Source organism: Plectrocnemia conspersa, unplaced genomic scaffold (assembly GCF_051122295.1).
Source record: "Plectrocnemia conspersa isolate PC_06_02 unplaced genomic scaffold, ASM5112229v1 ptg000002l, whole genome shotgun sequence".
NCBI lineage: Eukaryota > Metazoa > Arthropoda > Insecta > Trichoptera > Polycentropodidae > Plectrocnemia > Plectrocnemia conspersa.
The window spans coordinates 26,591,864-26,615,699 of NW_028277166.1; the positions used below are offsets into that span (position 1 = coordinate 26,591,864).

At 39.6% G+C, this 23,836-nt stretch overlaps 1 protein-coding gene across 2 annotated transcripts; it reads left to right on the forward strand.

Moving 5' to 3' along the window:
* The first annotated feature begins 3,872 nt into the window (after positions 1–3,872).
* On the forward strand, positions 3,873–23,400 carry Delta (neurogenic locus protein delta). 2 transcript variants are annotated; one of them, XM_088206166.1, is made up of 7 exons: positions 3,873–4,148; positions 7,483–7,779; positions 12,269–12,329; positions 15,671–15,949; positions 18,745–18,805; positions 20,317–21,771; positions 22,184–23,400. In XM_088206166.1, the coding sequence occupies exons 1-7, from the start codon at positions 4,062–4,064 to the stop codon at positions 22,296–22,298; spliced, it is 2,355 nt and encodes a 784-aa protein (XP_088062292.1). In that variant the 5' UTR covers positions 3,873–4,061; the 3' UTR covers positions 22,299–23,400. The 2 variants fall into 2 exon arrangements, with proteins under 2 accessions (XP_088062292.1, XP_088062293.1); XM_088206167.1 differs by lacking the exons at positions 3,873–4,148; positions 12,269–12,329 and having other exon boundaries at positions 7,646–7,779.
* Positions 23,401–23,836: the final 436 nt, after the last annotated feature.

Consider the following 23,836-nt stretch of genomic DNA (forward strand, 5'->3'; position numbering starts at 1 on the left):
TTGCAATTGCAGTTACCATGCAAAGCGGAACACCCGGCTTTGATAAGATAAACTCCAAAAAAATCAACACACATTGCAGTCAATTTATTTTTTAGGTTATACATATCATGTGATAATAGTGTTTTATATACAAAACTGCAAAATATTTATAGAGCTTAAAATGCTATGACCTCTTCATCGTAGAAGTGCAAAAATATGATTAGAAATTAAATCACCGTGCGCGAATAATATTAATATACCCACATATACACATATAAACTATTTATCATTATATTACATAATACAGATTATTCCATGTGTTTGTGGATATAGCCTAGATGGTGTTGCATAATAAACGACAGCGGTTGGTTGTATTGTACATTTCATTAATCTCCATATCTCGTCCCATTTGTCGGTCGATTTGCATAAGCTTAATGAATTATTGCAGTTGCAGCGGATGCGCACAGTAATTGTGCCCTAAATGTAAAACGCACTGATGGTTTGAGAACCGCCGGAGATGATAAATATAGACAGTACTTTCGAGAAATTGTGAATCTCGAGCGAAAAATCGGCATAAATGAATAATATTAAAAAAAATAAAACAAGGTCGTTCGTATGGCACACTTGATAGACTGTTTAAAGTGAAATGTTCTACGAAAGCAGTGTCACTTATCTGTTTCAAAAAAATATACAATCACTTACATGGCGGTATATCGATTCGAATTCAATTCATTCTACAGAAAACGTATTATGCTGTGAAATGTGCACATTAACATTTTCATTTCTTGTATATGTGTAAGTATATATTTTTTCTATAAGCGGTCTGCGGTCTATTTGATCTTTAAAATATCGCGAGCGGTCTACTTATTGGCGGAACTTATGTTAATTATGTGAAACAGCGAACATAAGCCTTGGAAAACATCTAGAATTTACTATAAAACGGTGGTGACCAGTGCGTCGATTGCGATCGACCAGTCGACCGCGAAACTATTTATAGTCGCCCGCGTTTTTATGTAAGTTACATCATATATCTTGTTAAAGCATTTGTCCAAACAAATCATTTGGTTCATGTGTTGCAAATGTGTTGTAAATATTTTTCTAAGATATTTTGCTTTAAACTGCTATTTTCCGTAAATAAATGTTAATATGTATACAATTAAATACCCACAATTTTTATTTATAATCTGTTATTTCTTTTGAATAAAATGCAATTAATCGACCTAATTAGCCGTGCAGCGTAAAAATATAAGTTGTTTAACTAAAATACAATATGTTTTTATTTAACAGTGAAGATATAGATTATATTTTATATCAACTGCCATTTAATTAAAAAAGTATATTTTATTATATTAAATCATAAATTTCCTATTTATTAAAATATATATTTAATGTTTTTTTGATTGCGCAGTGAGAATATTTTTGTATTATTAAAGTGATTTTCAACGGATTACCACAATTAACGCATAAGAGAAATAAAAATATATTCCTGCCTTTTTACCTAATATCTAGCTGATTATTCAGATTGAGATGAAAATTGCGATTTACAAATTAAATTTTTAATATTATTGCATTCATATGATAAACAAGTTTTTTACTTACGTCGTATTCTCCATTCACTAATTATTGTATATTTTATTAATAATTTGTTTTTACTTTTACTATTAAAATTATTTTATAACGTAAGTAAAAATATGATTTTATTTGTTATAGCTGATGCTTCTTTTTTCAGAAATCTGATGCTGTAAAAATGTAACGATTCCAACACCTTAATTACAACTTTTCACTATACTCGACGCACGCGCGTGCGCATTTTTGTACCTGCGTCGTACGGTCGCGTTTCGCGCTCGGTGCACCTTCCTCTTGCGGCAGCTGCCTCCGAAACTCCATCACCTGCTCTCGGACGCGCGACCCGCAAACGACGTCAAACATCCACGAAAATCCAAAATCGCCTCTTCATCCTCTCCGATCAATTAGCGATCTTGTCTTTAGCGCCCGCGATAGCGCAGGAGGAGCGCTGTCCGGAAGGGGGAAGAGCTAACTTCCGCGCAACGCGGAAGCGCCGCCGAAATTTACGATTGCGTTATAAACGCGCTCCGCTGCACAAATCATGCGAGCGCATTTCGTATGAGCTGTTTATAAATATTGCGCAATAATGGATGGTAAGGGATGCACTTTTTTTTACGTAAACGCATAATTGATTAATTTAAATGTATTTTATTTTGTTGTGGTAACCAAGGACGACTATACAAGCGTTATGGCCACAAACGTCAAATTGATTATGAATGACAAGATGGGCGCTGTCAAGCGCTTTGATTAATGATTGATTAATATTTTTGTTATTAATTTACTTATTTCAATACTTACGTGTTCAATATTAATGATATTGTAATTACTTAATGATCATTAGTCGATTGTTTATAAGTCAATTAATGAATAAAATGTCAATATGATTGATGATTTTTTTTAATTCGGCCTAAACATGTAAATTAAAATATTATTTATATATATTCAATGATTCGATTCTTATACTATATTTTGCTAGAAATTGGTAAATTTCCCACATTGCAACATTAAATGATTTTAGAATATGATAAACATGTCAATTAGTGTTACATATATACTTTTATGTAAAATCTTTACACAACATTTTTTCTAATTATATTTCTTTGAATGACTTAAAAGTTGTTAAATTCAACATTTTTATTTAAGTTAAGTATTTGAGAATTTTATAAATATTATTAATGGCAACTGTGTAATGTAATGAATATATATTTTTTCCAACGTTGATACAACATTTTTAATGCAATGATATAAAACTGATATTAATTTATTATTATTATCATATATTTACTATTGTCTTAATAACATATTAAAGTTAGTAACCATATATACCTAACATCAGTTTAAAAACCACACTACACTAATGGGCCTTCCATCGCGAAAATGCCGCCCCAAGCATGTGCCGCTCAAGGCGGTCGCCCCCCCCCCCCTAGCTACTCCACTGTATAAATGTATCTCAAGAACCTTTTTCAAACTTTTTAATTAAGATGGATTAATATGTAGTTTTTCAGGGTTTTAAGCTATAGATTCTGATGTGAGAATGTTGCGAATTAAAGTCTCATAGATGACACGAATAAATGATACGCATTCCTCGTAACAAAGATTTTTCGCAGACGTTGCCTACGCGTCGAGAGAAACCTCCATCAGCTTTCAAAAGTGATTTAGATATCTTTAGTGGAAGTTTCTCTAACCAGAATAAAATTTTTGAAATTGGTAAAAAAATATATTATATAATCAATATGGGCATAAAATTATTATTTTTATCTAAAAGTGGACCTAAGTATTTTATATTATCACTTTTTGTAATTAGAGAATTATTTACAGTGATTGTGATATCAAAATTATCATTAAATGTCATGTAGCTTTTTCTTTAATTGTTAATTTGTTTTGTTTAATCTCATTAATTCACTAATGTGGATCAAATCACTCTGCATGTTTCTTTGCATATCTTTGTATGTTTTAGAGTTAAAGTTAGAACTGTATCATTAGCATACAATTGAATCCTCCTGCGAGTTTACATAGGGTTAGATCATTTATGTATAGATTAAATAATAATATTTATTAGTTTTGAGTTTGTACTCCAAACAATAAAGCAAATTATATCGTTTATGATTAAGCAGGAATGTATATGTAATAAAAAAGTAGAAGAATTGTGCATTTTATGTGTTATGTTTGTGGGTTGGTATATGGAATATGGTATATCCAATAGCCGATAGCCGGCGTGTTTACGTGTGACGTCACGCCGGCGTTCGGCGCTCGGTCGGGCGACGGTGGCGCCCCTGACGGCCGCCGCGCTCGAATAGTTCTCGGTTCGGCCGCGGGGCCTCGCGCGCAGTTCGTCGCCGGCGGCCGCGCGGGCCGTACGCGTGCACTGCTCAAGAATACGAGTACGAGTACGAGCGCGGAGTGTGACACGAGTGTTGTTGTGCCGAAGCCATGGAGCGATAGTGATTTCGAATACGTACCATACCATACATCTGTTATAGTCGTTTTTAAACGAAGTGTCAGTGTCGTCGTCAGCCATGTCGCCGGCTAGGATCTGCGAGGCGCGCGCCGCTCTGACGGTGGCCGCGTGCGTCCTGTACGCGCTGGCTGCGTGCACTCTGCAGGTACGCGAGACTTGCAACTTTTTTGAATTCGCGCGCCCGCCGCGCGCCGGAAGTAGGCGGTCCGCCCCCCACCCGCTCCCGAACGCCGGCACGCGCCCGGAAGGTCAAGGTCGCTCTTCCCGATCGCGCGATCGCACAGATCGCAATCATCGCAATGATTATCCTGCGACCGTTGCGAATAACGTCGCCGCCAGGAGTCACCTGTGCGCGCGCACTGAGTGCGACACTTCAGTGGTGTACGTGTGTGTGTATGTGCGTGTGTGGGTGAAAACTTTGTGAATCCAAAAACATCCAAAAACATCGAAAAACTCAAATCGGCGACGATAATAATCAATAACTAATTCGTTACCCAAATTCAATTTTAATTTTCAAAATCGGAGACGATTATGATCAAAACAAAATATCACTCGTTTCAAAACTGCAAAATTGTACAAAATACGTTTATTCTGAATATGTATTTTATTCACGATTATGATTTCGATTTTCCGATACGAATCATATACATATATCCGCTATAGCGAGTCTATTTTCTCACAATATGACTATATAAAATCTATAATTTATCAATTCAAAAGTCTTGTTATATATTCCTATCAATAGTTATAAAATTATTCCTAGTAAGAGTTGCAGAGAAAATTTAAAAAAATCTGTCTAATTTCACAGATCTATCACCAAAATATACAAAACTACATTCAGTCAAAATATGTATATATCTCTCTCCAGATTGTTTCAAAACAGCGGCTTTTAGTTGTTTAAATTATGTATATAAAATATATACATAAACTGCTTAAAATATCCTGGAGAAAAAAGTACAGAAAATTCTATAGCATATTCAAATTTCAAATATACTTTCACGTGCATAATTTGCATAATTCTGGTAGTTATTAAAAAACAAATATTCCAATTTTTCGTAATTTAAAAAAATGAATTATCAATAACGGAATTGTACAATCGAGTCGTAAATATCAGCGAGTCCATTTTGGCACAAAATCGCCTATTTCACAAATTTAAATATTATTCCTATGAATAGTTGCAATATTCCTAATACATCCGTTATAGAAAAATTTGATTTTTCTTATCAACGCGAATACACTCGTTTTAAAATCAGAAGGTACTAATGTTATATAATATAATAATGAAAAATATCACAATCGTAATTTTCGACGATTTTGTCACAAAAATACATCTTCCGGTGTCGCGTAATTCAATTTCGCCAATACTACAAAAACTAATAATATCACATAAAAATAATAATCTCGCTATTATATTCGGTTCGCTAATTCGTGACACATTTACGATTTCATGATATAATCTCGAATGTGACATTACTCAATTCCGCAATAATCCAATATTATTACTTAATACAAAAACAAAGTCGCGATAATCCTAAACTGTAACTTTTGTTATTGGAAACAAAACAATCTTGGGATAATCCCCGACTCAAATCCGATTGCAAACTTAGCTGATTCGTTACTGTACGCGCGCAACTTTTCCTTTGAAAAACAAAACAAAATCGCTCTCAAATTCCGATGCTAACTTTTCTCACACGTTATAAAGACAAATCCGATTACTGAGTTGCCTTTCGAGGATTTCATCACACACACACACACACACATACATACACGCAGTTATGCGACGTACAAAAGTGATGTATGCGTCTCGGCATCTCCGATGCGTTATTATTGCGCTCTCCTCCGACGGAAGTAATGACCAGTTTTTGCGCTTAGTCCTTTCTTTCTCATGCGAGTTACGTCGCCCCCTTTGTCCTCGCCTCTCGCGATCCTTTCCATTCATCCTTTGAATAGAGCCAATCGGGACGCGTACCGGTTTTCGCGCATGAGGTCACTAGACTTTCAGAGTGACGATTCGACGGTGACGAACGTAGTATTGAATGTGTGCGAGCGATTCCGAGACTCTGAATCTTATCGCAAATTGGATTAAAAGCTCACGCTCTGTTATGCACGAGATATTCCCGCGAGATGATCGCAGATCATTTGAATAAACGTATCGTAAGCTCGTTCGACGTCGGCGAGTAACGCTCCACCTGCGAGCAACGGTGCGCGTTTAATTAAGCGTTCGGCTAACCGAAATTAGATGCAGTTATACTTTTTCGAACACCCTGTTCTTGTAACGTGGGAAATGCGCTCGTTGAGATTAATTGCGTGAGAGCCGAGGGCAGCTTCCGACGATTAACCCATATTTGCAACTAAAAGTATATTGATTTACTTTTTGGTGAAAATTCGCCAAATCACGCTTCACGCAAAGTCTGAACTATGCGGTATTACTTATTTTCGACCCACTAGATAGTGTGGCGTCAGCTGTTTCTGAGGGAACGCTCTCCAGCAGATTTCCAATGCTTGGAACGCTGCATTTGCTTCAGTGAATTCGATGCATATTAGAGACTATATGGTTTTATCTATTTTTTAGATGAAAAACGGCTCGTTTTTAACTTTTAAGGCATCCTACTTCCTCATACGTTGTCATGTGTGATCATTCACTAACATTTGGCCATAATGTCTCCCAATAGATACGCAACCGCGCGCCCTCTCGTCCGCAATTAACACATTGCCGCATTAAAATGTATCTATACGTATGTGCGTTCACACAAGAGGGCTGTCGAACAACTGTCCAATGTATGCTTTACAACCCTCCCTATGTTTAAACAATGGGGTTTTCCGCCCCCGCGAAAAGAGAATAAAACTTCGTTTCGCACTTGTGTGTATATTGTGCGGTGTTTTTGTATACTCATGGAAGTAGGTGCCGCATGCACCCATTTTATAATCCCGAGTAAGTTTGTTTATACATTGCTCTATCTTGTTTGTTTCTCTCATGGGGGTGTTCTGTTTTGAGCGGATGTGTGCACAGGTTTACGCTACTCCGCGACTACCACCACCCCTTGTGTTGCTTTTGAATTGTTTTTTAACATTTTCACCTCTTGTTCGCGTCGTGTCTGTGTTTAGGCGTCACAAAACATTTGATTCTGCGTTAGTTTTTTATACAATTTTTTGACAAAAAATATAGATAGTGATATTGTTACTGCTTTTTTTAATATATATAAATAATTTCCATACAAGAAACATACTTTTAATGATGTATACGTATCATAGGTACTATTTTTTATAAATGTACATTTGTCTGTATGTACATCATAAAATTAGTAACTCGAAAACTATGCAATCTATTTCAACCAAATTTTACGGTCATATATATATGCATCTATATTTGATCATGTGTCAATCAAATCAGTGGTTCTCAATACAGTTAATTTTTTTTTCGTAGAAATTGTCTCCGCCGCTTAATAGTCCAATTTTAATTGTTTTTTGCTTTGTTTCAGGTTTCAGCATCAGGCCTGTTCGAGCTGCGGCTGAAGACATTCACCAACGAGCTAGGCAGGGGCCGGAACGGAGGATGCTGCGTGCCCGGATCGTCGCCGGCCCCTTGCCTGATGCCGTGCCGGACACGGTTTCGCGTCTGTCTGAAACACTATCAAGTGAACGTCGACCACACATCGCCGTGCACCTTCGGCGACGTCACCACCCCCGTCTTGGGAGGAAACTCCCTCGACATGATCGACTCGCCGGTCGACGGATTCGTAAACCCGATACGATTCCACTTCAACTTCGCGTGGCCGGTAAATATCACTTTTTTTTGTATACCTATGTATATATATACGTAGTTGTTGCTCCGCGAGAAAGTTCTCATGGGAAGGAAACGCAACAGATGGTTTTCACGGAGATGCGGATATATACCTGAGCATCTTCCGTAGCATATGGCGCTCGTCTCAAAACAGGACCTTTTATGTGCGCACAACGTACACACGCAAAAAATCGTAGTCCTCGAGTATTATAATACACCAGCTTCACACCCTACATGTAATGTTAATTGCCACTTGTTTGCAAAGCGGTAGACGTTGATGCGCTCTCAAACGGTTAATTTTCATAATGTGTAACATAACGCCCAAGTTATTCGCACGATTGTGTGCAAATTGTGCACTGTGAAACGGTTAAGTTTAACCGATCGGTTATTTGTTTTGATTAACTCTACCCACAGTGTATAAATTATAGTGCCACGTTCATGAATGAATTGATTGTTGCAATTATATGATTGATATGCCATTATCGTTCAGGCGTTTGTCCTCTTGCTATCTTATCTTTTGCTGTAGGTGGGCTAGGAAGGAACAATGACTATACCGAGGGCCATAAATTGTCGTTCACTGTGTTGCTAAATATTTTTGTGAACAATAACATTGTATACAATACAACAATTTTTTGCATAAAGTATAGATTTGTCGATGCTTTTGCTTTGATACGATATTCAATAGATTTATTTAGCAGTCAGTCAATGTGGATTTTGAATTGTCTTTTGGATCCAGATATTATTTATAATGAAATGATTGTTGAGGAAGATTTTAACGTTGGCGCATCTAAAAGTAGCCCGATTGTCCACGTTTAATAATCGATCGTCTGAAACACACGATTCTCGGAGCGGCGAAGGCCGCAAAAAAGCCACTTTCACACGGTCGGTCACGACTGTGCAGCCGCCGTCTCTTTTGACTGTGTCACACAGGCTGCTCTGCTGCGGTGGCGTAGTGGACGTGCGTCACTAAATTCACTCGGGAGAAGAGGTTCGAAACTGGCCATGAAAAGCCCGAGTCATCGCCTGGGCTCACATTCGCGAATTCACTCGTTATAATGACTCGCAAGAGTCGAAAACCGCAGCCAGTTATTACCTGTGCTAAACTACCGTAGTCCAATGATGATTCGCAATGCCCCGCCGGCCATTGTCTCTCGATACACATTTTTTGTCCTGCACTGTCCTCTCCAGACGAAACAAAAAGGACAAGCTTTTAGTGGGAAGCTGTCGTCGAGCGTTAAATTTACGACCCGTTCATAGAAAATTTGCGCGAAGGCCGTAAAATAATAAATGAGGCATTAGGAGGTGGCATTGTTTGCTAACGGTAGCTTGCGAAGAAGACCTTGTAAACCATGACAAAAGGGCTGAATGATGACTTTATGAACGTTCGTAAATCAGTTCAGACAATGAAGCGAATTCGATGCGGATTATTGATTTCCAGGTAGTGCATCCATTTCCACCCGGTAGCATTCATTACTTCTATAATAATTTGATCAATGGCATTTTCTGGAAAAGTCATGGAGTGGCTACTAATTCACCATGATCTATGCGACTTGCTCTTTTATTAGTTTCCACGAATCTCAATAAGGTCTGTCTTTATTAGATTGTTTATAAATCCGATTAGCGATAGGTCTTCTTTGCGTGTCAACATTTCCGCAACTCGCCACAAGCACCGGACGTCTTTTTAGCGGAGACTGGTTTCCGAAACGAGTACTTATCTCGCGTCCACCTGCCGCCCGTGTATGTATCTCGGGACAACTTTTCGAATCCCGGCGCTTTTTCGATATATTATAGAAGGGATTCCCTCCGGTGAACGACCGATCGATATCAGATTTTCGACTTCACAATGATGCAACGAGTGGGCGGGTTCAGCTCATCTTTAGCAAATCATTCTCGGCTCGCTTCGAAGTGTTTATTTTTACACATAGTATATAAAGATAAATATTCTTCACGCGTGTCTTCTATTTTTTTTATTTAGAGACTCGCTCGCACTTCGTCTGTCTGCTCTCTTCGAATGTTTGGTCGAGTTATTTATTAGTGACTGGGTTTTTTCTTCAATGAAAAACTGATTCCCAGCGTCTCGAAATACCGCAATAAGCGAATTCGTCGAATTACGTCCGAGAATTCGATACTCGCTAATGCACATAAGATAATATAACTAGCGTACTATATCACAAATACTGATGAAAGATCATTTTTAGAACTGATGATATACGATTCCTCTCAGTAGCACGTGTAGTGATGCCATTTAATAAATATGCATGAACTCAGGAAGTGATGTTTGTGCATTTAAAAGTAGCCTGGATATCTCAGAACTTTCATTTCCGATGACGTTCATTTCGAATCTCTGTGTTGCATTTATTCTCTGTCATTACAGATATATGATATAATTCTAAATATGTTTAAAAAATATTTCACTCACTTATTTGATTTGAGTTCGTCTTTATATGTCGTTTAAATCTGCACGTCATCTTTCGATGTCGATTGCACATATCATCTTATGATGTTGATCGTACAGATCATCAAATTTGCATAACAGCATCGTTGTTGATCAACACCGCAGCATCCGATTCCGCCCCGCCTCTCTCGGTCGCATCGTCATAGATCAGCGGTTCTCATTGTGCGGCCCACCTCTGCCGCAGACGCGCCGTTCTTTTTTTCCTTTTTTATTTATTTCATCTCTCGTTTATCGCGCGCATAATAGTCATTGCCGTGGGAAGCTGCCGCGGAATGCGTCCTCCATATTCGATTAACGTATTAATTCCAATTGAAATTTCGTTCGGCTGAAATTCGCCGCGGTGGGAACTCGTCGGCGCATTCCGGCCGCGTCCGCGGGCCGCACGCTCACTTGAATAAACTTTGGCGCTTTATCGGACGCCTGCTCATTGTTTAGATCCTGCAACTTTCGCACCGTCCGATTCCCTGAACGGCCATCATAACTGCACGTCCAAGGCATTAAGTGACCGGGTATATCCTCAGCTTCGTAACATCATGGCATGGGCATAGTCTCCCTTCTAATTCATATATACGAAGTGATTGAATCGATTGTAACAAAAAAAAATATTGCCCCACAGGGTTCAGTCCCGAGCAATCCGCTACATTAAATGCACTAATAATATTTTTTGATATCTGTTATTGAGATGATTTAAAAAAAGAGATTTCGCGATGTTTTTGTTACTTTTGATACCAAAAAAAGTATCATTTATGTATATATTACTAAACGTCTACATATCATTTGTACGCTAGTACCACTCGAGGCGCGTGAGCAAACATATAATTGAAAATAGACGAGATGAGGCTCTCTCTCGCTCGAGATGCATCTATTTATCCACGCGAGATATGTAAATATCGGTGTGTTTTCTTTTTCTTCTCCTTCTAAATACCACTCTTGTTTGTCCAAACTTGTGTGCTTTCGAAATGTTTGCCCGCGATGATGTCATCGCCCGTCTCCATCTTTTGCGCGAAATTTCAGCGCCTGAAAAAAAAACACCGTGAGATCTTTCTCCGGTGTGTATATATGTAGTCGATGCAAGTGGAGACTTTCTCCTTTGATTGACGGCGAATAGAGAATCGCAGGTCGCATGCGAGATGAGCGCCGCTTCGAAAATCGTGACGCTTCTAAAAATGCGCGGCCGTATTTTTAATTGTGTTATTATTAGATTGGCCGCTCTGTGTGGCGTTGGAATCTTATTGACGCACGATTCTGGACAAAATCGATCGGAGCCATGGTTTTATACAGTCGGATTGATGGACGACTTCAATGAGAGGATTTTCGAGTAGTCGTGTTGCCATTTTCTTAAACACTGACTTTACCGTCATAAGATCATATGCTTTTCTTCTTAAAATATGATTCGTATTTAAAAACAATCGATACAATTTTAAATTACTTTCATATAGTCCAAATTAAATTTTGAGTGAAAAATAATGTATGGTTTTAGAAGCACAGTTCACAAAAAAAGTTTTTTTTACAAACATGTATAGGGTGCGATTTAACGGGGAATTATTTTAAAATATATATGTGCATTTATGTAAGGTGAATGATTCGTTGCAGAGATGTATTGAGTCCAATAGTAATGCACAAAAAGTTCGTTTTATGGAACATTTTTTTTATATATTGCTCATTTAAATTGTCCTCAAATGTATAGAATATTTTTTTCTGAATAATTTCTGATTATTGAAATGGAAGTACATCTCATACGCATACTTTAATTGAGCAAATTATAATGGTTACATGGGAGGTTCCTCATTGGTTTGGAAGGGTTGGATATCCTCCTCTGAATCTTATTCGTGCGCGTTTTTTTTTATGAAAATCGATCGGAACTCGGACCGCGTCTATTTTTAAAGACTACGTACCGAGTCGAAAACCAGTTCCGAGTCGCGATCGATCATATTAAGCGATCGCGACTCGGCTGCATTTCTTGCTGTACACCGACACTTCTTAACCCCACTGACCCAGCTAACGTCTCGTCTCTGTTCTTCTTCCACAGGGTACATTTTCTTTCATCGTGGAGGCCTGGCACGACTCCAACGAGACCTCACGAACCGGCGGTAAGTCTTCAAGCATACATACAACGTAGTATAGATAAAAAACACACGCGTATCTCTCGACTCATGTCTTTTTCTCGTCGCGCGTAACCGAATTTTTACTATCGATCGGAAGTGCGGTCCTTGAATGAGCTTCCTCGAGGTCTTCTTGCGTCACAGAGCCGGAGAGGAACTGTGAATGAAGCGGACGCCTCGGCATTCGAGTCTCGTCCTTCCACTATGTCCTTATAAAGGATGCCACGCGGGTAGCTGGAACCGCCATTGTCCTTTCATATGAGCGTTCACACCGGTCACACGGTTTTGCTCGTTTAGTATTCAGCGGATCGCCTCCTTGTGGTGTGTGTTTGTTCTGCATCTACTTTCGTACGGATCGATGCATATCGTTAACGCTTTTGCTAGTGCATTACAAAAAAATCATAAGCTTCCTCTTTTAATAGACCATGTGTCTTGCATCTGTCACCGGTCCTTCCGGGAGCATTCGAACTTCCCTTTTATTTACTCTTCCAGCACACGTGGTCGGCCCACTATCATATTAATTAAGCTCAGGAATATAAATTTAACTAGCCAACTCAGGAGCCCCGTGTTTATTTTTGATTTATCGACTAGGCATTGTGTAAAAGATTTCGTGCATCTGCCGCGGCATTATTGCACGCTTGGTTTTTAAGGCCGCGTGCCTTACAAGACGCTCGGTACCTTCGATCCTGGACCTTCATGAGCGAAATCGAGCTCTAAGGGCTATGGGTGCTAGGACTGGTTTCGCTCGCTGGATGCAAGCCAGGTGTTGTGCGCTGCATTTGTGCAAGATGTGTCCGACAACAAAGAAATTCCAGCGAGAGACTTCTGCCTTTATGATAATATTTGAGAAGATTTTCTATGGATTGCACAATTGCTGACAATGTCAAAATCGCTCTGGTGCCATCTGTTACGAATCGCTACGAATCGGTTCATTGCCAATGTCTACCGCAGATTTTTTCTCTCCGTCCCGATAATGATCGGCGAAACTGCGCCGATTGCGGTCAGCTCATTATAGTCCGAGTTTCTAAAATGTAATATAACTCAAAAAAAATATATACTGCTCCGGCAGCATCTGAGCCTTCCCAGACCCGCCCCTCGAACTTCCAACGCCGCCCATGCTCCACCGATCCCAGGAATTCTTAATTATCCTCCTCTTTTAATACAATGCGTTTTTGAGATTTTGTTTTAATTGGTTCCAAAAACGCTGTAATGAATTATCGCCCTGGGACGACCGCAACCCGTAATCATTTAAACATATATCACTCCTTCCATAATACAACCTGAGCTACCTCAGATGTCAATTATATTTCGTCTGACGTCTATATGGCGGTAATCGAATCGCCGGGTAGACGAACTCGCATTATTTCCAATTGTGCGTGAATGAAAATGAAAATGGGCCTAAGAAAATCGGATGTAGCGCCCTGGGCTGTAATGTCTCTAATAGTCGATCCGAAAACGGTGAACACAAACAATACCGTTGCGTGTGGGATCAGGAAGGCCGACACAGAGTCCGGGTCGTGTGGCCCGGACGCCCCGGGCCAGAGGAACCACTCCGACTAAATTATCTCTCCGACGAAAAGGTACACGCAATCGGTAGCAGTGGCTATTCGGCCCTGGGGTACAAACTCGGAAATTGGGCTTTGAGAGATTCGTTTTTTTTTTATTCGAATCGCGAATTATTTATGTAAAGCGACTATTTTAAATCAATAAAAACAAAACATTATTATCATAAAATAAATCGAGCATTGATGATTTTTAATTAAATCAAAACAAATCATTTCTCTCTCACATTGTCAATATCATGAAATAAATTGAGCATTGACGATTTTTAAATAAATCAAAACAAATTATTATCATGAAATAAATCGAGCATTGACGACTTTTAATTCAATCAAAACAATTCGTTTCTCTCTCACATTATTATTATCACGTAATAAATCCAACTTTGACGATTTTTAATTAAATCAAAACAAACCATTTCTCTCATATTATTATTTAATAAATCGAACCTCGACGATTTTTAATTTGATCAAAACAAAATCAAAACAATTTTTTTCTCGAATTATTATTATTATTATTTAATAAATCGAGCCTCGACACTTTTTTATTTAATTCGTGGATCATTTCAAATTTTACCCACTCCGATTTTAACATTTATTTAATAATATTTTTTTTGCCAGCATATAATTGATAGCAATTAAAATTATATTAAAATAAAAGGATTTAAAAAATCATTACGCAACGTTAAAAAAGTAAGCACAAAAAATAAATTTAATAAAAAAAGATACATAATACACGTTAAATAAAAAATATTTATATTTAATAAAACGATACATTAAAATAAAATAAATTTAATAATTATACTTGCAAGGAAAAAAGCTTGTTTCGTTGGTTTTATTTTGTCAGATTCACTAAATCTAATCTTAAATCTTTAATAATACTAAATCTTAATTTAATCTTTTCCATCCGTGATTTAAACTGAATTAGATCTTAAAAAAATAATTGCTTCTAGAATAAGTCAGCGTTTATGGAAGCCCTTAAATCAGATTTGATTAATTTAAGTGCGGAAAATAAACGCTCTTCAGCGCACTCAAAAGTGTTAAAGAAAATTATATAATATAAGAGAGTCGAAGACTCCTAAAATGCCACGACTCCGCGACTCTGACTTTACAGTCTTGATTCAATCAAAACAAATTATTATTATCACTGAATTAATCGGGCATTGACGATTTTTAATTGAACTAAAACAAATCACTTCTCTCACATTATTATTATCATGTAATAAATCAAGCCTTGACGATTTTTAATTGAATCAAAACAAAATTTTAATCTCTGGATTAATTGAGCATTGATTTTTTATTAAATCAAAACAAATCATTTCTCTCAGTATTATCATGGAATTAATTGAGCATTGACGATTATGAAATAAGTAATGTTGAATTCCAATATGGATTTCTCGTAATTGCCGATTATCCCACAGTCTTGCGCAAATATGCGCTTATGATTTACCGGAGCAAAAAATATATAGATCGAAGGTTATTTATTCCCAAGGATGTCTCATTGAGCGAATCAATTTATCGGCAAGTCTAGAAAGATAACCATCCGACGTCCACATCCGACCGTCGATGTCCGCTCCCACAGTCGCCCCTTTCGACTCCTAGGCAATATATTTAAACCGAACGTCGATTGCAGATGGATGCATTTTGCATCTCAATCTGCATCGCAACATGTCAAGTGCAAAAAATCTAGTTTTACTTCCGGTGCCGCTCGTGGGAAACGCTCCTGCACATTAGAGCAAAATCTGATTATTACTTTTTTTTTGTTTACAGGTGGTCCGAGCGACGTGTTGATATACAGAATGAGCAAGCAGTCTTGGCTTGCTGTGTCTGAGCAATGGCACGCCGGCAACCACACAGAAAACGACCAATCGGGAGAGGGTCGCAAAATTTTGGAGTACGAGTACAGAGTGACCTGCGACGCTCACTACTACGGCCAGGGTTGCGAAAACCTGTGCAGGCCCAGAGACGATAACTTCGGCCACTTTTCGTGTTCACCGTCGGGCGATCGAATATGCCATTCGGGGTGGCAGGGCGACTATTGCACGAAACGTAAGTTGAACTCTATGCATAACTAGGGCATTGGGTATAATGAATTCCGGCCGCAAATTGACGCGATCGTGTGAACATTTTTAATTTCTCTTCCTCATTAACTGAGCGCTTTCATTATGCGCTCGCGTATTCGTCATATATAGGATATTTTTTAAACTCATGAATTAATTAAATCAAAACAAATCATTTCTCTCTCACATTAATATTATCATGGAATAAATCGAGCATTGATGATTTTTAATTAAATCAAAACAAATCATTTCTCTCAGATTATCATGGAATAAATCGAGCATTGACGTTTTTTAATTTATTCAAAACAAATCATTATTTTTATCCAAAATAAATGTGAAATTAATTTTCCTCATTAATTGAGCGAGCTTTTATCATGCGCTCGCGTGTTCCGTCGTATATAGGATATTTTTTAAATTCATCTCACATATTATGTACTTTCAATCGCCGTTAAGCGAATCAAAACGTTACGCTCCAAGCGAGCAGTCGGATGCCTCCAGCAATCAGATCATAACGTTTATGCAACATGTGAGATTCGTTGTGCAGATTAGAAAGCATTTCACGTTGCCGACATTTGCTCGCCCGGTCGCACGAAGGTTACGCGCATAGATACCGACATTTTTTTGCCAGTTCTCACAGAAAATAAACTTCCGATTCTTTGCCTACCGTACCGGTGTGACCCTTAGTCCTTCAGAAGCGATATCGACCGGTCCTCCGGGAGGGACCAGATCCGAGGTCGGTTCCCACACTCCGGTTGTGGCCATTAAGTAGCGATTACACCCGCCCGAGCCGCAAACTGACCGCGGCTCCTCCTGTTATTACTAAAGACCATTTTCTGAAAATGATCCAAGCCTTTTAAGAAGTAAAAAAAAGAAGACGCAGCGCTTTCGATCTCGGCTCAGCGCCGCTCTTTGGCGTGATACGATCGCATTAAAAAGTCCACCTACCCTGTTTGTTTTCGTTTCGTGCGAAAGATTTCGCATGCAATCATGATACACATATTAATATTTATATAATAAAAATCGGAAATTCACGAAGGAAGCGGCTCATATGAATAAATCTAGCCCGGAGCGCAGCAGCGTAAACATCTGAGCCAAAAAAATCGGCCGCAAGATCTGTATTGGTGCATCAATCTGATGCATGCGAGGTGAATGGGTCCTGGTGCAATACAAAAGACTGGCGGCGTGGGAAGGTCGCTACCTGAGGAACTGCACAAAAAACGATGCTCTCTCTCATCTCTCAAACGTGCTGTAGTAAATCATAGTGATTTTTATCTCTCAGATCTAATTGGATAGCGTCAATCATCTGCGAACTGCGCGTCTCGCTTCTCAGTTAGCATTGTTTTGTGTCTAAACATGGGAGGAGCAGTTCCGCAAATCTTTTGGATTGTCATTGTTGTTCCTACCGATTTTTATAATACAGTCGTTCATTACAGCAAATATGAAATAATAATCAAATATCTAAGGGCACACTCATACGCTCGCACTCAAAAAAGGACAGAGACCCTCCATCCGGTGGATTTCGGTGTGTGCCGTACCTGATCGTCTTCCCTTCCCTCCCAAGTCGTAAATCTTAATTGGTTGTTTTGGTTTTTGTCTTGTAAAACTCTGACTGCGCCGGTTAATTTTAGACACTCCGTTCATTCCGGCGCACACCGCAGTGTTTCTCATAAGAACCCATTAAGAAAAAAATCTTCATCGATGATCCCGGTTCGAACTATGCGATACCAACGTGGCGATTTGGAACTTTTTGCAGTCAGCACTTGTCGCTTGAGGGGGGTCTTCTTTGGGTGTGTTTGAATGTGACGTCACGCCCCGCACACGTGTCCCCCATTTTTACATGAAACAATGGTTACCCATATGATGGCTGAGCGTCCACTGGAAGGGTTAGTTAGGGGCAGATGTGCGTTCTGGTCTAGCGACCTCCTGCTTGCTCGTTATAGAGACATATGCATCGCTTCCATATAGTTCATAGCAAATATCAATTCTAAGATTAATATAAAAGCACATAAGAAGCAAAGTTACGATGCGGATTATGCTCGGGTACGATGACACAATGACCCTCCGAGCTAGGGCAACCCCCTTGGGCTTCAGCAAGGGGAGACTCGAACATATTCCATAACGGTTTTTTCGCGTTATCGCGACCGTTATTTCTGTATTCGTGCGTATTGGAACGATAAGCTGAAAAGCAAACATTTACGTGTGCCGTATTGGAAGCAGTATTTAGAAACGGTCTTTAGTTCAATCATCGGCTCGTCTGAGCGCCGATCGTTACTGACCATACAGGTGTGAACGAACTTTTTTCTGTTACTCTACGAATAAACAGATCTATATATATTTATTATTTACATATAAAGCGAGCCTAGACACTTCGCGGAATTTTAACCCAGACGCTGTTGTGATGTTAACCAAAATCGCAGCACGCGCTTTGAATATCGATAAAGAAATGGCGCTTGAGACGTTTCGCTTCTAATGTTTAAGTACATGTACATGTAAATATATGTGAGAACAGTGCCCTCTTTGATGTCGATATGTGCATGCTACATTTTTTATTGTTTTTTTTTTGTTTTTTGCTCTCAACGGTGCAGTTCTTTGTCGCGGCGCGTGCATAATTCGAAATACTCGCTTTAGCACGTTGCGAAATGCGCGATATTATTTTTAGCAATTTCCGAATGCATTATTGCCCCACGCGCGCAACAAATTTAAACCGTCTGGGTTATTTATGTTGATTTGTTTTTGTTGTTGTATTTGTTTTTAATTGTGTTTTTTTGTTTGTTTTGTCAACAGCCCGCTGCTTGCCCGGGTGCGATTCGGAACACGGGATGTGCAACAAACCCGATGAATGCATGTGAGTATTTACAAAATCTGATTACATAAAAAAATATGATAAGCCATACTTGTGAATATCTGTAAAAAGATCACATAAAAGTTGAGATACTTATCGTTAATTTAGTATTTTGGAGTAAATAAAATAACGAATTTTAGCATAGTTCAATTTCAAATGTACTGTGCAAAAGTTTTGGACCACCTGATTACTTAAATAATAACATCACAGCATCTCGGGTTTTTATTACCAAATGCTTTTTTCTTGTTGTCGAACAACACGTCTGTTTAAAACATAAGAGTAGTCAATCTATGGTTTTTTATGAGTTAAGGGACTTTCTTTAAAATTGTACGAAAAAATACATTTTACGACCGGCTGACCCCAAACTTTTAATTGCTTGTTATTAAAAATAAAAAAAATATTTTTTGCGAATAATTCATTTGTGTTTGTATCCTCGTCTATTTAACAACGTGTTGAGAGCTAAATATCACTCATTAATCGCTGAAATTATAGAAAATTAAATAGAAAAAAATCTTCGTTCAGTACAATCAGCCACAGTTGATCCTTTAACTGTAAAATGGGCTTATTAGGATACGATGCAAAATTTCCGAATGACATTTTTTAAGCTCACGCAGCAATCTGTCTTCAAAAAAGCTTTTGAACAAAAATTTAAAATTTACAAAATTACTTTTGTAGCTCCCATAGCAAAATTTTAGAAATGCCTTTTTTATTTTTAGTGTCCTTTGATATTTTCAATATCTGGTTATCTTACATTTTTTGCAATTTTCGCAACTATTTCGCCTTTTTGGCGAATATTGCATCTATTTATCTTTACTACTAAGTAATGTTTGAAACAAGGAAAATCTTTAAGATGTAAAAAAAATTTAAGAGGAAAGAAAATTATATGGTGGTAATAATTTTAAAGAACCGTCTCACTAAATCGAGGTTTTACTGTAACGCAATTCTTGTTCGTATCGGTCGCCATTATTTTTTCCGCTCGCTTCTCGCGGTGTTGCAATAGTCCGTTGCACATGCACCGGGCCCTCTCGCCGTACAACTTCTGCAACACAACGAATGGCGCATACACATACACATTTGTATGCATCTACGAGCGCTCGAAAATGTTAAAAATTCTAAAAGCCTTTTAAAAAAATTTATTCAGTCGAGAAGGACCCGTTTGGCAGGAATCCGCTAAGTGGTCCGCTGTCTCTCATAGACGGTACGACACGTACCCCGCGGCTATTGTTTCCGTTCCGCTCCGCCGCTCGCGACTTCCGCCCCTATCTGCGCTCTTCGCTCCTTTCTCGAGTTGAAAAGTCGCCGTTCGAAAGCGAATCTCCGAGTGCGGCTCTGGCCGATCGGCGATCGACGTCGAGTTCGGCCTCGCCTTGACCCCGGCCCGGCGTGGGAACGCAGCGGAGGCCGTCCCTCTCGCGCTCGCGAGGAATGCTAAATTATCAGCAGTCTCTCCGCTTCTCTTATTTATAGGTCGCGCGCCTCTATCCCATTTTTGACTGTCTCTTTTCTTTTCGCAGATGCCACACTGGCTGGGTGGGACGCCTATGCGGCGAATGCGAGCGCCATCCAGGTTGCGTGCACGGCACGTGTCGCAAGTCCTGGGAGTGCCTCTGCGACGAAGGCTGGGGTGGCCTTTTCTGCAACCAGGACCTCAACTACTGCACCAATCATAGACCGTGCAATAACAACGGAACGTGCTTCAACACAGGCAGAGGCTCGTACACGTGCTCGTGTCCGGCAGGCTTCACTGGTACAGACTGCGACATCAAAGTCGACGGCTGCTCCAAACAACCGTGCGCCAATGCAGGAACGTGCAAAGAGAGCGGATCGACGTACTCCTGCGAATGTCCAGAAGGATGGCGAGGGACTCACTGCGAGACTCCAGCTAGAACGTGCGGCGATAATCCTTGCCGGCACGGTGGAACCTGTCGCGAAAAACCAGGTGGTTACTCCTGCGCGTGTCCTCCGGGACATACGGGTACTGACTGCGAACGCGACGCCGACGAGTGCCTAGGAGATCCCTGCAAAAACGGAGGGAGCTGCAGCAGAATGCCAGGAGGTGGAAGGGCGTGCTTATGCCCTCTCGGTTTCTCGGGAGACAGCTGCGAAGTGGATGAAGACGATTGCAGAGGCGATCCCTGCTTGAACGGAGGCACCTGCGTCGACGGTGCCAATCAGTTTAGATGTAGATGCGTGCCGGGTTACATCGGTCAATTGTGTCAAACTAAAGTTAATTTGTGTCTGACGCTACCGTGCGCCAACGGAGGCGAGTGCGTAGATCTAGACAACGATTATCGGTGTAATTGCCGGCCCGGATTCGCCGGCAAAGACTGCAGCATCGACGTGGACGAGTGCCATTCGTCGCCGTGTCTGCACGGCGGCACTTGCATAAACAGAGTGAACAATTACACGTGTGCGTGCGTTCCCGGGAGGAGCGGGAGAAGGTGCGAACGAACCGCAGAAGGAGTGCTCGCCGAATCGACGGGTAGTTTATCGCGGAGAGTGGGGAACGGACTAGTGGACAGCGAGAGCGGCGACGGCTCGGAGGGCGGACTCTCCGCCCAGCACGTTGCAGCCATCGCCGCTCTAGCTGGGGGTCTTCCGGCGCTTTTGGTGATAGCCCTCGTGGCAGCGGCGTTGCTGCAGCGAAGGCGCAAGAGGCGGATGGAGCAAGCGGATAGGGAAGCGCGGCTGCAGAACGAGCGAAACGCGCAAGCGTCTCACAAGAGGGACTCCCACGTGATCAAAAACACGTGGGGCAAGTGTGTGAACAATGTGGCGGCTTCCAACAGCCATTCCGAACTTTCCGAGTGCCAGAACGCTCACAACGTGAGCGTAGCGGAGTCGGAGTGCTCCATCAAGGGCGGCGCGCTCTCGAGGGCGCGGAGTCACAAGCAGCTAAACACGGAGAGCGCTGCGAGATTGCTCTCCGCGAGACTCAGTCTGCTCTCCGACGGCTCTTGCACAGCTAGGTAAGCATCATATTATATCTATATATTACATAAAAAACGTTATCGTGATGTATTAAAAATAGTAATAAAATACAATGCCAATTACATAATTTTTAATAAATTGCTCGGGGTGAAATCCCGTTGTGCATAATTAAAAAACGAAAGAAACGAAAAGAAAAATGCATATGCTTGAAAAAATAACAAAATTACTAATAAAAATGCAATTATATGTAGCAGTATGATATCGAATATTTTATTTTAGAAATCAATTTTTAAAATCTGTTTTTTTTTCCAAAAAATATTTATAAAGTATTTTCTTACATAAATATATTTTCTGAATAATTTGTCTTTATAATCTTTGTGGCAAAAATATTGCTGTATATTGCAAATGAAATCAGCAAATGGCTCATGTTCCTGTTTTTTTTTGTTACAGTGACGCTTCACTAGTGAAAAGGCCGCCCAGCGGCGGAGAGAAGACTCCCAGTGTTTACGTGATAGAAGACCACTACCTCAGGCCGGACCCCGGGACCTTTGCGACGCAAGTGTAGCGATCGCTAAAAAATTAGGACTTAAACAAATCGACGAAAAGACATTTTATATTAAAAAATTCGCCAACCTAAACACAAATTTATAATAAATATATACATATACGAAATTATAGATATAATGTAAATATATATGTGTATATATAGCGATCGTGATAAATACGTGTAAATAATGAAGATATATAAATACGTGTACAGTGAACGAAACGACGGTCCGACGGGACCCTACGGACTTCGAACAGCCGCCTAGGATTAGTGAAAATTAATTTATTCGCTTGTTATTATTATTATTATATTATTATTATTGTATTGTAAGTTTTCACGCGACGTTTTAGACGTTTAAGATTTTTTGTAATATATTGAAACCAGGGCTGTGCGGCCTCGTGTAAATACGCGTGTAAATATGACTCCGAGGCCGGGCCCCCTCGGAAAGGGGGCCCGCGGCGGCGACTCCCCATTTTAGCGCTGTGCCCTCTCCGGCTCCAAACGTCGAACGTTTAGATGACACCAAAAAAATGAAACGACTTATTTAGGACTTTAAAAAATATCCAATCTCCAATTTTAATATCATGCATGCGCGGTTCTCTTTACAGTTAAAATATATATTTGAAACTGGCGAAGTACCGCAGTCGTGCGCTGCGAGACGGCGAAGTTCCGCAGTTGTGCATTGCGAGACGGCGAAGTTTCGCAGTTATGCGCTGCGAGACATCGAAGTTCCGCAGTTGTGCGCTGCTAGACGGCGAAGTCCCGCAGTCGTCCGCTGCGATACAATGCATCATTGTATATTAACCGCAAAGTAAATCTTTATTTGGGACCCTCAAGATGGATATGTAAGGTCCTAACTACGACGTTTCGTACATTTTTATTCGTCAATTTTATACGTATATATTATTTTTATACGTAACTACTTTTAATTGTTCGACTTTTGGAACGATAGGAGCCAGGGGCGTCCTATGCGTTTTGATCTCAGACGGTTCGGGGTCCTCCGGGGGCCCCCAGAGCCTGAGGGCTGCGGCTCCGCCTAGTCCCACGCCCTCGCGACCCTCAGAAGCTGAATATGTACACATATATGTGTATATATTGAGCAAATATATATTAAAGAAAATTTAATTAAAAAGTAATACTAAGTCAAAGAACGAGGCGTCGCCGCCGCCCCTCCTAATTTATATTGATACACATATTGACTGATGTACTGTTTTTTTACGATATCATTATAAAAAAAGTATTTTTTCAAAGAGTTTTTTATACATTTTCTAAATTATTTTTTAGTTCTTGTACTACTTAATGCGCCGCTAGAATTTATCTAAAGACTATTTAATATTATTTTTTTTATAAAACGATACTTAAAAAAATTCTTGATTTATATTTTTCTTTTATATATATATATATATATATGAATAATTTATATACTTCTGTCTTTCGTAATTTTCCTTAGAAGACAATGATGTTGGTTTTGTAGTAGATTGTTATCGAGATACCATGTTCCTGTTTTTTATATTAAAAAAATAAATAATTAATTAGGTAACTTAAATACGATTAGG

Excerpts from the sequence above, each read along its gene's own strand:
- Delta (XM_088206166.1), top strand. The coding sequence starts at position 4,062 with ATGTCGCCGGCTAGGATCTGCGAGGCGCGCGCCGCTCTGACGGTGGCC. Across the intron at positions 12,330-15,670 it reads CGAGACCTCACGAACCGGCG|GTGGTCCGAGCGACGTGTTG; the intron begins GTAAGTCTTCAA and ends TTTTGTTTACAG. Across the intron at positions 15,950-18,744 it reads GGGCGACTATTGCACGAAAC|CCCGCTGCTTGCCCGGGTGC; the intron begins GTAAGTTGAACT and ends TTTTGTCAACAG.